Source organism: Colletotrichum scovillei (genome assembly GCF_011075155.1).
Source record: "Colletotrichum scovillei strain TJNH1 chromosome Unknown Contig00003, whole genome shotgun sequence".
Classification (NCBI taxonomy): Eukaryota; Fungi; Ascomycota; class Sordariomycetes; order Glomerellales; family Glomerellaceae; genus Colletotrichum; species Colletotrichum scovillei.
In genome coordinates this window covers 1,573,755-1,590,854 of record NW_023336261.1, presented here as the reverse complement: position 1 = coordinate 1,590,854, position 17,100 = coordinate 1,573,755, and the positions used below count along the sequence as shown (strand labels likewise).

Below are 17,100 nucleotides of genomic sequence, written 5' to 3'. Positions count from 1 at the left end.
TGCCCCGCGCGGGTGGATGCCCGGCCACGCCGTTCGCCAATGCCGCCGCTCGCCGCACGTCAGGTCCCCTGTCAAATTCAAGCCATGCCCCTCACCTTGCGACCCATACGCTGGACCCAGAGCTTGGTGCAAACAGGTCGATGATATTCAGTGTGCGAAGTACTGCATTGAGGTAGAGCCCGAAAATGGAACAAGCTATGCCGAGGCTCGACTTACACCGCTCGTATGTTTTTTCTTAGGTGGCCAGTTTCCATAGCTTTCTAAGCAATCGGGCGAGTTTCAAAGTGCGATACTTGTCTCCATAACTCGGCGACTCGGCGATACTTCGAATGGTATAAGTAGTTTTATCTTTCCGACAAGTCTAGTGAGATAGGTGTCGGTGAAGCTGCACACACTCATACAAACACGCATATACACCTTCTCTTTCATCGATCCCCGCAATAGCATTGTGAGGGAGCTTACAATCAGTCACTGAGCTGTATTAGCAAGGGTCTGTTCCTTGGCAGACGTCGAGTGCCAACGTGAGTATAAGACTACCGCACACCCCGCCATTTACTAGCTGCCCCTCCTTCCCTCCTCCCGCCTTTCGCTACGGTCCCTAACAGCTTCCGACACAGACGGAAGCCTCGCATACCGGTATACGAACACACACACCAACGATGGCCGTCGACAAGATCGCCCCCAACGACCCGCGCGTCGAGCGCAAGCAGGCCGAGGTCAGGGGCAAGACCTACTCCTACCTCTTCAGCAAGCCCGAGGGCGACGCCGCCCCCAAGGGCTCCGTCGTCCTCATCCACGGCTTCCCCGACATCTCGCTCGGCTGGCGCTACCAGATCCCAATGTTCCTCGCCCAGGGGTACCAGGTCATCGTCCCGGACACCCTGGGCTACGGCCAGACGGCCTCCCCGGCCGAGCTCGAGGCCTTTTCCCTCAAGAGCATGTCGGACGACATCAAGGCGCTCTGCGACAGCATCATCCCGGGCGAGCAGATCATCCTCGGCGGCCACGACTGGGGCGGAGCGCTCGTCTGGCGCCTCGCCATGTGGCACCCGTCCCTGATCAAGGGCGTCTTCAGCGTCTGCACGCCCTACAACGCGCCCACGACGGCCTGGTTCGACCTCGCCGACGTCATCGCCGCGGGCCGCCTGACCAACTTCAAGTACCAGCTCCAGCTGCGCAGTGAGGAGGTGCCCGAGAAGCTCACCAAGCCCGAGGACATTCGTCAGTTCCTGCAGGGCATCTACGGCGGCAAGGGCCCCGCCGGCGAGCTCGTCTTCAACACGGAGAGGGGCATCATCTGGGAGAACATCGGCAAGATCGGCCCCACGCCGCTGCTGTCCGAGGAGGAGATTGCGTACTACGCCGACAACTTTAGCAAGTCGGGCATGCGCGGCCCGACCAACTGGTACCGCACGCGCAAGATCAACTACGACGAGGAGCTGCCGCTCGCGGAGGCGGCGGAGAAGAGCGGGGAGCCGTACAAGGTGACGCCGCCCAGCCTCTTCATCTCGGCGACGAAGGACGCGGCGCTGCCGCCGGCCATGGCGGCGGGCATGGACAAGCACTTTGAGGACCTGTCGAGGGGCGAGGTGACGGCGACGCACTGGGCGTTGTGGGAGGCGCCCGAGGAGGTGAATAAGCAGATCAAGGCGTGGATCGAGAGCAAGGTCGACAAGAAGCCGACGGCGTCGTTGTAAGAAAAGCCAAAAAAAGAAGAAGCGCGGGCTCTCGAAGGAGGGGGGGCCGCGCGAGGTTGGATTTGACGTTAACGTTTATATTTATGACAGGCAGGGATGAACCACGGTTTCGGGAACGATTAGTGAACGGCCAATGTAGAATGAAATACACAATTTGACCAAGCAAGGCTTGTGCGTTTATTGACCCCTGAGGTCTCTTTTTTGCAGCTATGACTATCTGTACCTAGCACTGTTGTTATCTTGATTGGGACGAAGAAGTGATGTCAGATGTCGTGGGACTGTCTGTCTTGCTTGGCCCTCGTGATTTATATTCCTAGCCACTACTGGGCTGTAACGACGGCCTGCCACCTGTTGTATCCCGTCCCTGACCCGGCGCATATTGAGCCGCTTGCCGCAATGTAAGTGGGCTTCTGGATGGCGCAGAGTACAGGCCTCGTTGCCCGGCCTCATCGTTGCAGCTCTTGGCCCCTACAGGCCGGCCGGCCTCCCAGCTTCTAGTCGGACGCAAGGTCCGCGTCGCGAGGGCATCGTCTGGGGGTTTTCGACAATATCGGTTCGTTGTGATGTAAGTGATGTTATGTTTCGTCTATCTTCTGTCACCGTCTCACTTCAACGTAAACTTCTGTCCTGCGATCGACGGAGCAGCACCCTTGACCTTCTTGTTCGGCTTCCCGCACGAGGCGCACGAGTCGGCTCGGTAGGCGCACGACTGGCAGAGGGAGTGGCCCTGAGAGACCTTTGTCTTGCACTTTGAGCAGGCGCTGGAGTATTGGGCGTACGGGTTCTTGGCAGCTTTGGAGAGGAGCTTGCTCTTGCCGATGCCGGTCGTGCCCAGCGTAGCGGACTTGGTGGCGGAGGAAGACGAGGACGAGGAGGAGCCGTGGTAGATTTCGCTCTTCTTCTTGACGGAGGGCGTCGCGAGGGTCGTGGAGCCCTTGCCGAGCTTTTGGCACTTTGTGCAGACCATTTTCGGGGATGGGTTTAAATTCGGTGGATAGGTCTGTCGTCGGTTGGGTTGAAGTCGCAATTGCTCAAGGTTGATCTGATGATGGGTGAGGACTGGAAAGGCAGAGAGGGACGAGTGGCTGGTGTTGCTACCTCAGTGATAAGCATGAGATAAGATATGATAACAGGTGTGGCTGGAAAGGGCGGCAGCTGGAAGTGACGCAACGTCGCAGGGCGAGTCGTTGGTCGGTGCTGAAGACTGAAGTTTCCCCCGGTGGGTCCGTCCAGATTCGTGTGGGTCCAGCACCGGGCCGGGCTGGGATTGGAATGTCTGCCCTGGAGAATGAGTGGATGACATTGGACGTTCGGATTGTCTGGACCTCTGACTCTGGGACCGTTGGCCCAGCACACGCGGTAGCCACAATAGGGGGGGGGGGGGGACACTTTGCTGTCGAGTTGTTTCCTCGCTATGCGCATACGGGGATCCCAGCCACTTTTGGAATTGAAAATGGATCTTATTTTGATCAAGTTCTTCAGCATCTTGGAGAATGCCGGGGGTTACTGGGATGAAAGAATATGCCGTGGTTGGGTCAAATTTCGTCTGTTCACTTGGGATGGGCGAGAGTATCCGTATAGAGCATATCCGTACTCCACAGCTAATCACAGATCATCGGGGGGAAACGACTCGGAAGAGGTACATGGCCAAGGGGAAACAGGTTCTGTCGTCGAACGGGAGATGATGCTTAACTCCTACCCTGATCAAAGCTTGCTCAACAGCCTGGGCATTGCTGCGTTGTCTCCATTGTTCATCGTCTGTCCTCATGTATTAGTCTATTGGCCCATTTTACACGATGGTCCTGGCGTTGGCTAGGTGGTCGTCGGAGCCCTTGGGGTCTGAGCGGGCATACAGATGCAGATACTCTGTGCCCTATGACTTGCCTATCCGTAGGGGCATTGAGCAGAGGCGGACTCTGAAGTTGGCTCGTGTCAGAGGAGGCTAAATGTGACGGGGTCCCGAGATTCCGTGCGAGACGTCCGTCCGCCCCTTACGTCTCGATTGAAGGTTCGATTGGCGACTGTGTCTAGTGTTGAGGGGAAAACGCAGACAAGCTGCAGGCTGACTGACCGAGAGTGGCGTAGCGGGCATTCCTGCCGACATCCACCAACTTCGCCCTGTCGTTGTAGGTTGGTGTGTGTGGCTGGAGGCCGACGCAGCTCTTTAAACTTCTCGCTGCTGCTGTCAGCTTGTGGTCTCGCATCCGGTACGAAGAGAGGCAGAGAGGCAGAGAGGATCAGGACGTGGAGGAAGAGATGCAGCCAATGCTAGGCCCAACCAGTTAAACGGCCTTCCAAGGATTCAGGAAATCAGAATAGCAACAGGCCCACACGTGCCCCCTTCTGGTGGAGCTGCGGTTCCAAAACCAATGGAAGCCCACCCAATCCCATTGCCCAGCTCGAAGTCGTACCTGGTCTCACAGCAAAACAGCCCAGGAAAGCACAGAGAATGAAGATACCTGCCACACCTGCCTGAGGAAACTGCCAGCTGTGAGCAGACGTGGCAGGCCACTCAAGTACCTTGGTACCGCAAGCAAGGCGTCCCGGTTCAAGCCAACGAGACCCTTTCGACCCTTCCCCGTCCCGTCCATTGAGGTTTGGTGTCTTCAATCTGCACTGTTTGATGCTGCTACTGCTACTGCTGCTGTCCTGCGCCTCCCCGAAAAACCCACGCTACCAACCTTACAAGTTACGCCCAGTCTAACGCCTTGCTGCTAAGTACTTGCTGCTGCTGCTGCTGCGTGTTTAGCTTCCAGTCTCATCCGGCCGGCTCCCTTGCGCTGTCTCCCGAGTTCCCCCCAATTCAACCCCATTCAAGCACCACCAATACCTCAAACACGACTTTCCGCAGATCCCACCCTTCCCGCGGACGACACCTCACATCACCTCACTTCTTGGCCTCTCGACAGTCTCCAAGACGCCCTCTCCTGTTGTGAAATCTTTCGACCGTTGCAAGCCAATCATAGCGACTGCGTTGCTTTGCCTCCTGAGCCACTGCCACCGGGGACCGTCTTTCGGCCACTAGGTACCTACTCTCGGCTTCGCCTGGGGATCAACTACCTACGGTACACTTGCGCACTCAGCCCGTTGACGTAGCGCAAGCCGACCACTGTGTAATCCTAATCCTGCGCCAGAAGGAGGCTGTGCTGCAACAAATACGGACTGCTGGGCCACTTCTTTTTTTCCCACCACATCAGCTACCCTCAGCAAACGCCCAGCTGCGGCGTCGCTTTCATTGCTGATTGTCGTTGTCGTCGTCGTCGCCTCTAGCTACACTGCTCCCGCCGATACGAATCTCCATCATCCACCGATTAGGCTGCCAAATCGTCCGCGCGACCACACCCTCTCGACTGCATCGCTTCTTCCCTTCATGTGTCCGGAAACACAACGATAATCCAATCACCTCGAAATTTGCATGCTGGCCATTCTGACACTTGCAAATTGATCGCCTAGCAACGCTATCAGCCTTCCCGGCATGACTGGACGACCTACGGGTGGTCCTCCAGGAGGACCCTTGAACAACGACCTACTACTAGACTTGGACAGCGAGCAACCGACCTACAATGCTGGACAGCGATCGAATATGAACGACGACGACCTTTTACGCTCTTACAACCACGATCAAGACCAGGCCCAAGGCCGACCCTCCGTTTCGTACGATGACTTTGTGGGCGGCGGCGGCGGAGGAGGGGGAGGGAATCACACACAGCAACCCTCAGCACTGAGGCCGTTACCTGGAGGCCCTCAATCGCCTGGTGTCTCTGGCGGCGCATCCTCCGGCCCATACATGCAGAGACACTACAGTCAAACATCAGAACTAAACAATTACCAGCGATACGCCGACGACTTTGACGACTACTCGGCCGAAGGCGAATCATACTACCAACAAGGCGGCGCCGCGACGAGTACGAACAATGTCGGTGATCCCTCCGCGAGGTCCAATGCTCGGAACCGTAACAGCGTCCTGAGTTTGGGTGGAGGCTTCTTTGGCCGCATGAAGAATAAGCTTGGGATGGGCCAAGGATACTCGGAGATGGACCTGCCCTTGACGGAGGCTGGCGGTAACGGACGGACAGACTCTGGCATCGATGCGCAAGCCAAGGGGGGGAAGAAGTTCGACATGGGTAACTTCAAGTTTGGATTCGGAGGAAAGAAGCCGGACCCTTCGACGCTGGGTCCGAGATTGATCCATCTCAACAACCCGCCCGCAAACGCAGCGAATAAGTACGTCGACAACCACATCTCGACGGCCAAGTACAATGTCGCAACCTTCCTCCCGAAATTCCTCTTCGAACAGTTTTCAAAGTTTGCCAACATCTTCTTCTTGTTCACGGCTGCGCTGCAGCAAATCCCCAATCTCTCGCCTACCAACAGATACACTACCATCATTCCGCTCTTCATCGTCATGATGGTGTCGGCAGGCAAGGAACTGGTGGAGGACTACCGAAGAAAACAAGCCGATCACCAGTTGAACACGTCCAAGGCCCGCATCCTGCGCGGAACCGCCTTCCAGGAGTCCAAATGGATCAATGTTGCGGTCGGAGACATTATCCGCGTCGAATCTGAAGAGCCCTTCCCTGCCGATCTGGTCCTCCTTGCAAGTTCCGAGCCCGAGGGACTTTGCTACATCGAAACAGCTAACCTTGACGGAGAAACAAACTTGAAGATCAAGCAGGCGTTACCTGAGACGTGTACGATGGTCAGCTCCAGCGATCTGAGCCGACTCGGAGGAAGAATCAAGTCCGAACAGCCCAACAGCAGTCTTTACACGTATGAGGCCACCCTGACAATGCAGGCTGGGGGTGGTGAAAAAGAGCTGCCCCTCAACCCCGAGCAGCTTCTGCTTCGAGGTGCCACTCTTCGTAATACGCCTTGGATTCATGGTGTTGTTGTCTTCACTGGACACGAGACAAAGCTCATGCGTAACGCCACTGCTGCACCCATCAAACGCACAAAGGTCGAGAAGAAGCTGAACATTCTTGTTCTCGTGCTGGTCGGTATCCTCCTTGTGCTTAGCGTCATTTGCACAGTAGGCGATCTTGTTCAGCGCAAGGTTGAGGGCCAAGCTCTCCAGTACCTGATGCTTGACTCTACCGGATCAGCAAACGACATCATCAAGACCTTCTTCAAGGACATGGTCACATATTGGGTTTTGTTCTCCTCCCTCGTGCCCATCTCCCTGTTCGTCACGCTGGAAATGGTCAAGTACTGGCACGGAATCCTCATCAACGATGATCTCGACATCTACTATGACAGAACGGACACGCCGGCAAACTGCAGAACATCGAGTTTGGTCGAAGAACTGGGCATGGTTGAATATGTCTTCTCCGACAAGACGGGCACCTTGACTTGCAATATGATGGAATTTAAACAGGCTTCGATTGGCGGTATTCAATATGCCGAAGATGTTCCCGAGGACCTCAGGGCGACAATTCAGGATGGTGTCGAGGTTGGAATCCACGATTATAAGAGATTGGCGGAGAACCTCAAGAGCCACGAAACGGCTCCCGTGATTGATCATTTCCTGGCGTTGCTGGCTACTTGTCACACAGTCATTCCCGAGAGGAGCGAGGAAAAGGGCGGCAAAATCAAGTACCAAGCCGCCTCACCCGATGAGGGTGCGCTCGTCGAGGGCGCGGCTGAGCTCGGCTACGTCTTCACCGATCGCAAGCCGAGGTCTGTCTTCATCGAAGCTGGAGGACGCGAGCTCGAGTATGAGCTCTTGGCCGTTTGCGAGTTCAACTCTACCCGAAAGCGCATGTCGACTATCTACCGATGCCCCGACGGAAAGGTCCGCGTGTACTGCAAGGGTGCCGATACCGTCATTCTCGAGCGTCTGAACGATCAGAACCCCCATGTCGAAGCCACCCTGCGTCACCTGGAAGAGTACGCTTCTGAAGGTCTCCGAACACTTTGCCTTGCCATGCGTGAAGTTCCCGAGCAGGAATTCCAGGAATGGTTCCAGGTCTTTGAAAAGGCCGGTATGACCGTTGGCGGCAACCGTGCCGACGAGCTGGACAAGGCAGCAGAACTTATTGAGCACGACTTTTACCTCCTTGGAGCGACTGCTATTGAAGATCGCCTTCAGGATGGTGTTCCCGAGACCATTCACACGCTTCAGCAGGCCGGCATCAAAGTCTGGGTTCTGACGGGCGATCGTCAGGAGACCGCCATCAACATTGGAATGAGTTGCAAGCTGCTTAGCGAGGATATGATGCTCCTGATTGTGAACGAAGAAAGTGCCGAGGCAACTCGCGACAACATACAAAAGAAGCTCGAAGCTATTCGCACACAGGGAGACGGGACGATTGAAACGGAAACTCTCGCACTCGTCATCGATGGCAAGTCTTTGACTTACGCCTTGGAGAAGGACCTCGAGAAGCAATTCCTTGACCTCGCCATCATGTGCAAGGCCGTCATCTGCTGCCGTGTCTCTCCCCTTCAAAAGGCTCTTGTCGTCAAGCTGGTCAAGAAGTATCAAAAGGAGGCCATCTCGCTGGCCATTGGTGACGGTGCCAACGATGTGTCCATGATTCAAGCTGCCCATATCGGTGTGGGCATTAGCGGTATGGAAGGTCTACAGGCCGCCCGAAGCGCCGATGTATCCATCGGCCAGTTCCGGTATCTCAGAAAGCTACTACTCGTTCACGGCGCTTGGAGCTACCAGCGGGTTGCCAAGACTATTCTGTTCTCTTTCTACAAGAACATCACCTTGTACATGACGCAGTTTTGGGTAAGTTTACTGATAGATGGATTGTGGACTTAGATTGCTAATTTGACCAGTACACTTTCCAAAATGTCTTCTCCGGAGCCGTCATTTACGAGTCTTGGACGCTTTCGTTCTACAACGTCTTTTACACCGTCCTCCCTCCTCTCGCTCTGGGTATCCTCGACCAATTCATTTCCGCCAGACTCCTCGACCGCTACCCGCAGTTGTACAACATGGGTCAGCAAAATCAGTTTTTCAAGATCAAGGTCTTTGCCGAGTGGGTTGCCAACGCTGTGTATCACTCCATCATCCTCTATGTCTTTGGCCAACTCATCTGGTATGGTGAACTCATCCAAGGCGATGGACAAATCGCCGGTCACTGGGTCTGGGGCACGGCCATGTACGCTGCGGTCCTGCTCACCGTTCTCGGCAAGGCGGCTCTGATCACGAACAACTGGACCAAGTACCACGTCATGGCCATTCCTGGCAGTATGCTCTTCTGGTGGGGCTTCATCGCTCTGTACGGCACCGTCGCCCCCATGATCCCCTTCTCCGCCGAGTATCACGGTGTCATTCCCAAGCTGTACAGCAGCCCGGTCTTCTGGTTGCAGACTTTTGCGCTCGCGATTATGTGTCTTATGCGCGATTTTGCCTGGAAGTTTGCCAAGCGCATGTACATGCCGCAGACATACCATCACATTCAGGAGATTCAGAAGTACAATATCCAAGATTACAGACCAAGGTACGTTGCTCTCTAATGCTCACAGCCCTCTCTAGCGACAGCACACTAATCCGTCCATCAGAATGGAGCAATTCCAGAAGGCAATTCGCAAGGTGCGACAAGTGCAGCGCATGCGTAAGCAGCGCGGTTACGCATTCTCCCAAGCAGATGAGAGTCAATCCAGAGTGCTTCAGGCATACGACACGACGCAGCACCGTGGACGGCACGGTGAGATGGCCAGTTCGAGACCCCAAGGCAGGTAGTCACTACGCCGCCAAATGTCTCAAGAAAAGAGGGACCAAAGACACATGGTCCATGATTATTACGACTCGAAAGGGGGTTGGCTGCGTTGAATTTTGATTCCTTGGGGATGATGATTCCCATACGAAATGGTAATGCAACGGAAGCGACGACAGCACGATGTAAAGTTTTGTGTCTTTTTTTACTATTATTATATGCATGGTCGGGAACCTCCTCGTCATCCGAGGAGGAACATCATCCCACGGGCTGGCGTTTATTTTCAAGCTATTCAATGGCTTTTGTTTGTGTAACTACTCCGTGTAGGGGCTTTTTATCTTCTCTTCCTCTTCTTTTTGACAGAAAAACCAAACATTGGACGGTCACGTCGCAGGGGGGGCGATGATGATGTTGGGGGGAAAGGGATGTGGCGAGGAGGCTGGTTGGCAGGCAGTTGATACGAAGCAAAAAAGAAAACAACCTCATGTCACACGATGCGGCAGGTCCGAGATGGAAAGAAGGGGAGAGGAATCTCACGTGGGAGTTGAGAAGACTCACAGCAAACAGGCAGAACGTGTGAAGTGCAACATTTCTCCGGAGACAAGGTCCATGGATTGGAGGGGAGGGGGAATAGGAGAACCCTCGAGAATAAAGAGTTGCTGATTTGTGAAGAGTTTTCTCGACTATGATTGCCGTCCCAACCCGGAATGCATGTTTGTTTCTTGTTTTCTCTCTCTTCTCAGAGGCTTTTCTCGGCTTCCTTGGGGTTGGCCGGCTTTGTTTATGTCTGGTTGTTGGGGTCTTCGCGCCTGATGAACTGGACGCTCAAAGTCTTACTCGACTTGCTGTCATATGGTCCATGATGGAAAATTCCGTGTTTCCAAAAGTGCGCAAAGAAGAACCCAGCAGACTCGGATGAGGTACAGAATATTACATTGGTTTCCCCGTGGTTTTATCTATGGGACCCGCACCGTAGCGTTCGACGAGCAAAGAACCCCAGTCAGTTTCCTCGGTCAATTCTCCAACACTGAGAAGACTCCATGTTTTCCTTCCGAATTCTGAGACAAAACGTCTCGGATGCTTACAGGAACACTGGCTGGTGGAAAGTGCCGGAGGCGGGCGATGGTTGGAAGCAATGGTGAGATTTCTTGGTCATCCTTAACGACTTCGAACAAAGTGAACTGAAGAATTTCATGTCGACGAGCTTTTCTGGATCCTCGATGATCCCGAAGTCTCAAGGCTAGAGATGTTTCCTTGTTACCGGCATTGTGTCTTAAGTACGAGTACAATATTGTCTATTCAGCAACTTGCGCGATCATACTATGTCAGCGCAGCTTCAGCTCGTAGCTCAACGTATTCTCGATCTAGTAAGGTGGCGAAGGTCATCCTGCAATCAAGGAGCAGACATACTTGGTATGTGTAGCGTTATGTGCTATCTGGTAGTAAAAGGAACGCTGTCTAGATGTATGAAATTACTTTACATTGATACCGCAAAGCGACTCTTGGCTCGAAGCCAGTGGCCATAGTAATACAAAACATAGGGAATCGGCGCAAGCACGGCCGATATACAAGCGAGGATGGTTAGAGTGTAGTGCGTTCCCATCTTCTCGAAAAAGGGGATTCCCACCACGGTCATGCCGCCCGCAACCATGTACCTGATGAGCGCGACGAACGTAAGCGCAGAGGCCGAGTATATCTCGTACGAGTCGATTATGTACATGTACACGCACATGAAGATGCCGGTGACGCCATATCCAAACACTGCGACCGCGAAGATGGCAGACCAGACGCTGATGCTGGCGAAGTTTGTCCAGCCGAGCCAGAAAAGCGATATGGGGACGGAGACGGCGGCGCCGGAGGTGGCGTACCACAGACGGATCTCTGGTTTGAAGCCCGCTTTTCCACCATCGCTTTTGACTCGTTTCGCTGTCTTGGCGTAGATGAAGGGCACAAAGAGGAAATTGACCTGCGTGCCGACGAACATGGAGATGAAGATGATATTGGCGAGCCCTTGGTCGAGACCGTAGGTGTACTCAAAGATGTAGGGCCACCCGACGAGAAAGGTGAAGAGGACGATGTAGACGACGGTGATGTACAGCGTCATGGAGATGATGATGGGCTCCGTCAGCATGAGGAACGGCCTCGTCATGCTCGTCTTGAGGCGGCTGAAGAGCGTGGCGTCGACGATCTCGTGCTCGGAGCGGAAGCGGTCGTCGCCCGTGATGCGGCGGTAGTGCGCGGCCTTCCACTGCAGGAGCAGCGGGCCGTACGTCTCGGGCATGAAGAGCAGGACGAGCACCAGCACGAGCCCGGAGGAGATGAGCGTCGTCCACTCTACCCAGCGCCAGCTCACGGCGTTGGAGGGCCCGATGTAGGCGCCCATGACGGCGCCGATCATGGGGCCGCCGAAGCAGGTTATCGCGTACAAGGGGAAGCTCCACGTCTTTTCGAGGCGGTTGTACATGTCTGCGATGGAGCCGCCGGAGCAGACGAGCGGCGTCGAGGCGGAGCACCCCGCGAGGAACCGGAAGACGATTTGCGCGCCAAAGTTGGGCGCCAGGCCGGACGCCATGATCCAGATCATGAAGACGGCCATGGAAGCCGCGTACACGGCGTTGCGGCCAAAGGTTTCGGAAAAGGGCCCCGCGATGAGGGAGCCCAGGCCCATGCCGACGAGATAGAGACCCGTGGCGAGCGACTCGGCGACCTGGCTGACGCTGAGATCCTGCGCGGCCTGTGGGAGCACCGTGGCATCGATGCCGGACGCGGAGCCGACGAAGAGGGCGATGAGAGAGATTTGGAGCGTCACGCCGATGCGCTTCGCCGTGGGCCAGTTGTGCGGGTCCAGGGGGTCGTCCGGCCCCGCCCAGCCGACGACGAAGACACGGCCGCCGTGACCCTCTTCGCCGGTCCGGTCCCGGACGTGGATGCCGGTTAGCACGCGGCCGAGGGCCGTGCCTTCGGAGTGTCCTGTCCGTGCCGTCTGGCTCCGTTCGACGGTCGTACCGGAGGCATCGTACTCCCCTGCTTGATTCGGTTGCTCGTTGCTTTCGGGTTTGGTGTTGGTAGTACCGCCTGGTGATTCCAAGAGTGGACTTGCTCTCTTCTCCTCCTCCTCCTGTGACGAAGAAGATTGGTTCTCGAGGTCCCTGCCTATATCGTCGTGCGGCCTTCTTTGCGCTGTTGAGGACTGTGCTTTTCCAATGTCTCTGTCGATTTGTGCTTGGGCTTCGACGCCCGCGCGCCGGCGTTGTAGGAAAGATTGCATTCTATCCCCCAGTAGGTTGCTACTCAGGTATACCTATCAGAGCGCCAAGTGAACATACTTCCTAGGTCTCAAATTCAGCTGATATGGGTGTGACGTCTCTTTAGAGTTGCGACTGTAACAGACGGCAGCGGAAGGAACACCGAATAAGTCGCAACATTGAGTCATTGAGGATTAGCAAGACTGATACGTGACTTCATACCGAGCGCGACAGGGAGGTTGCCTTTTCCTCTTTCTCCCACTTTGCGTTCTACTAGATCCCGGTTTATTCCCACAAAGCTAACGATAGAAAGCTCCATCAATGACGGTGAGGCAACCTTTGCCAGCGATAACACTGCGCTCCTTGGTGCCGAGCTAAGAGAAAATTCCAGCACTCGGAGATCTCGGTTTTAGAGATTTGGTCCAATACGTGCCTGTCTGCGCGTAGGTAGGGCGTTCAAACTTCAAGGTGCGTAAGCTGCAGGTCGCACTCGACCCGGAAATTCCACTCTTTTTTTTCCAACGCGAGGACGCGAGCCGCGAGTAATCGACTTCGCACCGACGCTGATTTGCCATGTGCCAAAACGCAGGTTCACTGTCCTGTTCCCACTCGTCCGAATAAGGCAAGTATACCAGTCCGAAGCAATGATCGAGGTTGTAATCGGCTTCGAGCGGTATTTGTCCCCGCCCGCTCCCGTCTTCTCCAATTACGTTTACTGATTCGGATGTGCCAACCTCATTCTTCTGGCCGTTGTGCTCTCGCCTCCCCCACTGCAGCAGACGAGAGACGGACACAGAGATCGCAGCGTATGAGGAAGCGAGAGCGATGAAATCGGGGTTCTGCCCGGGTTCTCGAGCGAACCGCTGAAAGATCTGAACGAGATTCGCCTGTCCGGGTTGATCTCGGCCTTGTTTGAGCTGACAAAAGCGGCCCGGAGGCGGGCCCGGATGGCTCTTCCGCAAACAGTGGGGGCTTCGGGCCGAGATGTCTCTATGTCGTAATGTGCAGCACGTCACAATGCATTCTCTCATATACGGGCTTACTTGAACATTGACTTGTTTTTCTCATCTAACTCCAGTAACGGATTACTATCTACGCTTTTTCTTCTTCTACAGAGTTGCAGCTCTCTTCTTCAAGGTCTCCGCAATGACAGGCTTAGCTCTGAGCCTGTCCATCCACGCGGTCGTGTTCGGGAACTCCTTTGCAAAATCGATCTGATCCGCAAACGCACCAGGAACCTTCATATTATACCACGGGTAGAACGCGACATTGAACCAGGGGATAAAGGCAATATCCGCATAGGAGTATTTGTCGCCCACCAGGAACTCGCGTCCCTCCAGAGCCCGGTCCAGGACCCAGGAAACCCTCCGAATCTCCTTGACGTACCGGTCCTTGGCGCTCTGCACGTCTTCGGAGTGGTACCGGTGAAACCAGATGGCCTGGCCAAAGTACGGGCCCTGACCGGACATTTGGAAGTGCAGCCACTGCTTGGCGTGGAAATAGTCGGCCGTGCCCGGCTCGAAGCTGATTGACCTCTTCTCCTTGTCGTACGTCTCGACAAGGTACTCGAGGATGGCGCCGGACTCCCACAGCGTGATGCCCGTGTTGTCGTCCTCGATGGCGGGTACGCGCCCATTGATGTTGATAGCTTCAAAGGGTGGCTTCTTCATGTCGGGGAAGTCAATGTACTTTTCTTCGTAGGGGATCCCGAGCTCTTCGAGAACAAAGTGGACTTTCCATGGGTTCGGGCCGTTCTTGGACGTCCAAACCCTGATCGGTTGAAGCTTCTCAGATGCCATTTCGGTCTTGTTGGTGCGGCTTTTTGTGGGGATTTGTTGGGATGGTTGTCAACTGGATTGGGTCCAATGTTAAATGGCTAAAGTCAAGTGAATAATGATTGATGTACACTGAAATTCCAAGTCTCAGTCGTTAAGTCCGGTTAGTCTGATCAGTTATCTTTAAATCGGTGGCAGGAGGGACTCTGACAAGCTCTTTTATGACCAAGTCGTAGGAAGCCCTAAGATTTCCGCTGAGCTTGCACTCAACTTGGTAACTGTTTCCGGTGCTACGATCTGCCTGCCACAGACCCCGCATTCACTGAAACTTAAGACACGGACGGACAAAATGGCTCCGAGAAAGGACTGACATCGTTCAGCTGTGTTTGATAAGCTAAATGTCATTTTTGCTTACAAAGTGGCTAAGAGGGGGTTTTGAAGATCTATGACAAATCGCAAGTTCACCGTGGATCACGACCCCTGTAACCCAAGAGCCCCCGGGCCGCCTTGCAAGACAGGAATACACCAATCCTGATCAGACATCAATCTATTGTTCCATCTAGCAAGTTGCTGTGAATTGGCTTGTTTTTTCTTTCTTTTCCAGTCTACGTTTCAGCAAGCTTACAAATGCCAGACCTCACACTCACTGAGTTGTCACCGCGGGTTCACTACACCGCTCACAACGCCCGTGCGCGTACTACCTAACCGCAAAGACCGATGAGGTCTTAAAAATCGAAACATCAGAAACGCAGAGACACCTCGTAGAGCACCAAGTAGTGGTTGTCGCCGCGTACAGCATACCGATTCGGTTCTGTGAAATATTCAGGCTAGATCGCAAGAGGAGGACGGAGTTTTCGTCAGGTATATGCAAAACAGATTCTAAACCGAGTCCCATCATGGCGTAATACCCTTGAGTATCTCAATCGCTCAGCGCGATGCCCATGGCCAGGTTATCGAGCGTAAGATTGTTGTTGAGATTCATCATATCAACGACAGGGCTGACGTCTGGCCACCCGTCATCTTCAGGGGTGGCATCGTGTGATGTCATTTTACTTGTCTTGCATGCGAGTGAACCATAAGAACCTCCTTGACAGAAAGTGCAGCCGTCCTTGGACCACTTGTCAGAGCCGCGAAGAGTACAAACACCGTTGATACCGTACAGCAGTGTGCCGTTTGGCCACTGAGTTCTGATGTTCAGGTTGAATACTTCTGCGGGATGAGAGCAAATTTCTGCTTAAATTCCTCAACGGCCTAGCCATTTGACAATGAAAACATTGCCGAGTCGTATGGTAATAGGATAAAGAGCACAAGCTACCCGAACCAGTGTCGCTAGATATGCTGGTTAAACCAACAGAACAACTAGCGAGCCATGAGCAGTTGGAGCTGGAGCCTCCATCGCCTATGCGAGTCGGTGGTCGATAGCGAGAAACAAGCAGACCATAACTTGACCTCATTAGTGCTCCATCAAGCCAGGGTGGTGAAGGTAAGTAACAGGGAGAACAATTCCTCCGCTAACTTCGAAAGATAGCTGTGAGTCCATCGAGTTTTCCGAGACGCTGTTCGGAACAGGGATGCGACCAAGCTCTTGTTGCGCTGCCACTTTTTAATCGCTGCTTGTTGCTTACCTATGATAATCCCGGTCCAAGATACGAGCTCATAGCTTCGTGGCCTCTATAAAGCTCCTCGGCGGCTCAATGAGCAAGATACACAGTTCAACACCATCTTGTGGCTCATTTAAAGAAAAACTGAAGTACATGTAGACCTATCCCTGCTCCTGAATTTGGTACTGTTGAAACCCAAAGGTCTTCACAACCCAGAAATCACAGTGTTGAAGTCATCAATAAAGTCCAACTTCGAACCTTGAGTGGAATTTCATCTCAGAAGGATGGGGACTTCCCCGTCAGGAACGTCATGATAGGCCTACATAGATCCAGGGCAATGAGAATGTACACCATCTTGGATGAACTATTTCTTCGTGTTTATGGCTTTGATAAATCCGAGTTTGGATTCCGTCGATGGCACGAACATTTTGGAGGCACAATGTGTGCTTGGCACTCTTCAAAAGTCTGCAGATTTCCGGCTATTTCCGCCAACGAATACTGTTCAGATATAAAGAACTCCTATGGATACACAGCAAAGAAACCTGACCTGTCATTGGCTTGCGCCTCCCCTGGCCTCCTCAGAGGTAACTAACATATCCTCATCACATCATGTCACATAGATCCTGGCTAGATCCTGGCTAGATCCGGCGGGATACTACTCTGCAAACAATGTCCCAAAGCTTATCAATCATTGGACTGTGCCGCACAATAATTGGGCCTGGCGGATGTGAAGAAAATGGTACAAGACCGAAGCGATTCCCAGCTTGATCAGGGAACCAAAGAGAAGTCCGGAAAAACCTGGTCGGTCGCTGCGAAATGACAGACTTGGGTGAGAAGTTGAGAACCCAAAGGTTTATGAGAAAACCAAAGCAGGAGGACTTTGGGAATCGAAAAGTATCTGCGGAAAAAGCTCATGTTAAAAGTATGTTGGTTGGCATGGTTGGTTTGTTCGGCGGCAACACCAACACGAAAGGGCTCCACTCTCGCTGTTGGAACGGCCGACGATCACTCACCAACGCACCATACCTTAATGTTCCGCCGGCCCAAGACGACCCATACGGACAAAAGACGACTCTAAGCCTTGTGAGAGACCTCATAGCCGCCCCCTGTTGGTG

At 54.0% G+C, this 17,100-nt stretch overlaps 5 protein-coding genes across 5 annotated transcripts; 2 read left to right on the top strand and 3 right to left on the bottom strand.

Moving 5' to 3' along the window:
• Positions 1-245: 245 nt before the first annotated feature.
• On the top strand, positions 246-3,098 carry HER10_EVM0012086 (uncharacterized protein). Its single transcript, XM_035481489.1, has one exon. The coding sequence runs from the start codon at positions 660-662 to the stop codon at positions 1,695-1,697; it is 1,038 nt and encodes a 345-aa protein (XP_035336636.1). The 5' UTR covers positions 246-659; the 3' UTR covers positions 1,698-3,098.
• Positions 2,302-2,664, bottom strand: HER10_EVM0005626 (microtubule-associated protein CRIPT; the record flags this gene model as incomplete). Its single annotated transcript, XM_035475234.1, has 1 exon — positions 2,302-2,664. One exon carries the CDS (start codon positions 2,662-2,664, stop codon positions 2,302-2,304), a length of 363 nt encoding a protein of 120 aa, XP_035336051.1.
• Positions 3,099-4,302: 1,204 nt separating the features above from the next.
• HER10_EVM0008661 (phospholipid-translocating P-type ATPase) lies at positions 4,303-10,005 on the top strand. Its single transcript, XM_035478175.1, has 3 exons — positions 4,303-8,430; positions 8,481-9,148; positions 9,210-10,005. Exons 1-3 carry the CDS (start codon positions 5,173-5,175, stop codon positions 9,388-9,390), a joined length of 4,107 nt encoding a protein of 1,368 aa, XP_035336322.1. The 5' UTR covers positions 4,303-5,172; the 3' UTR covers positions 9,391-10,005.
• Positions 10,006-10,774: 769 nt separating this feature from the next.
• On the bottom strand, positions 10,775-12,863 carry HER10_EVM0003411 (major facilitator superfamily transporter). Its single transcript, XM_035473087.1, has one exon. It carries the CDS (start codon positions 12,630-12,632, stop codon positions 10,842-10,844), a length of 1,791 nt encoding a protein of 596 aa, XP_035335834.1. The 5' UTR covers positions 12,633-12,863; the 3' UTR covers positions 10,775-10,841.
• Positions 12,864-13,676: 813 nt separating this feature from the next.
• Positions 13,677-14,543, bottom strand: HER10_EVM0009100 (glutathione S-transferase II). The gene has a single exon (XM_035478599.1). The coding sequence runs from the start codon at positions 14,406-14,408 to the stop codon at positions 13,719-13,721; it is 690 nt and encodes a 229-aa protein (XP_035336355.1). The 5' UTR covers positions 14,409-14,543; the 3' UTR covers positions 13,677-13,718.
• Between the last annotated feature and the right edge of the window lie 2,557 nt (positions 14,544-17,100).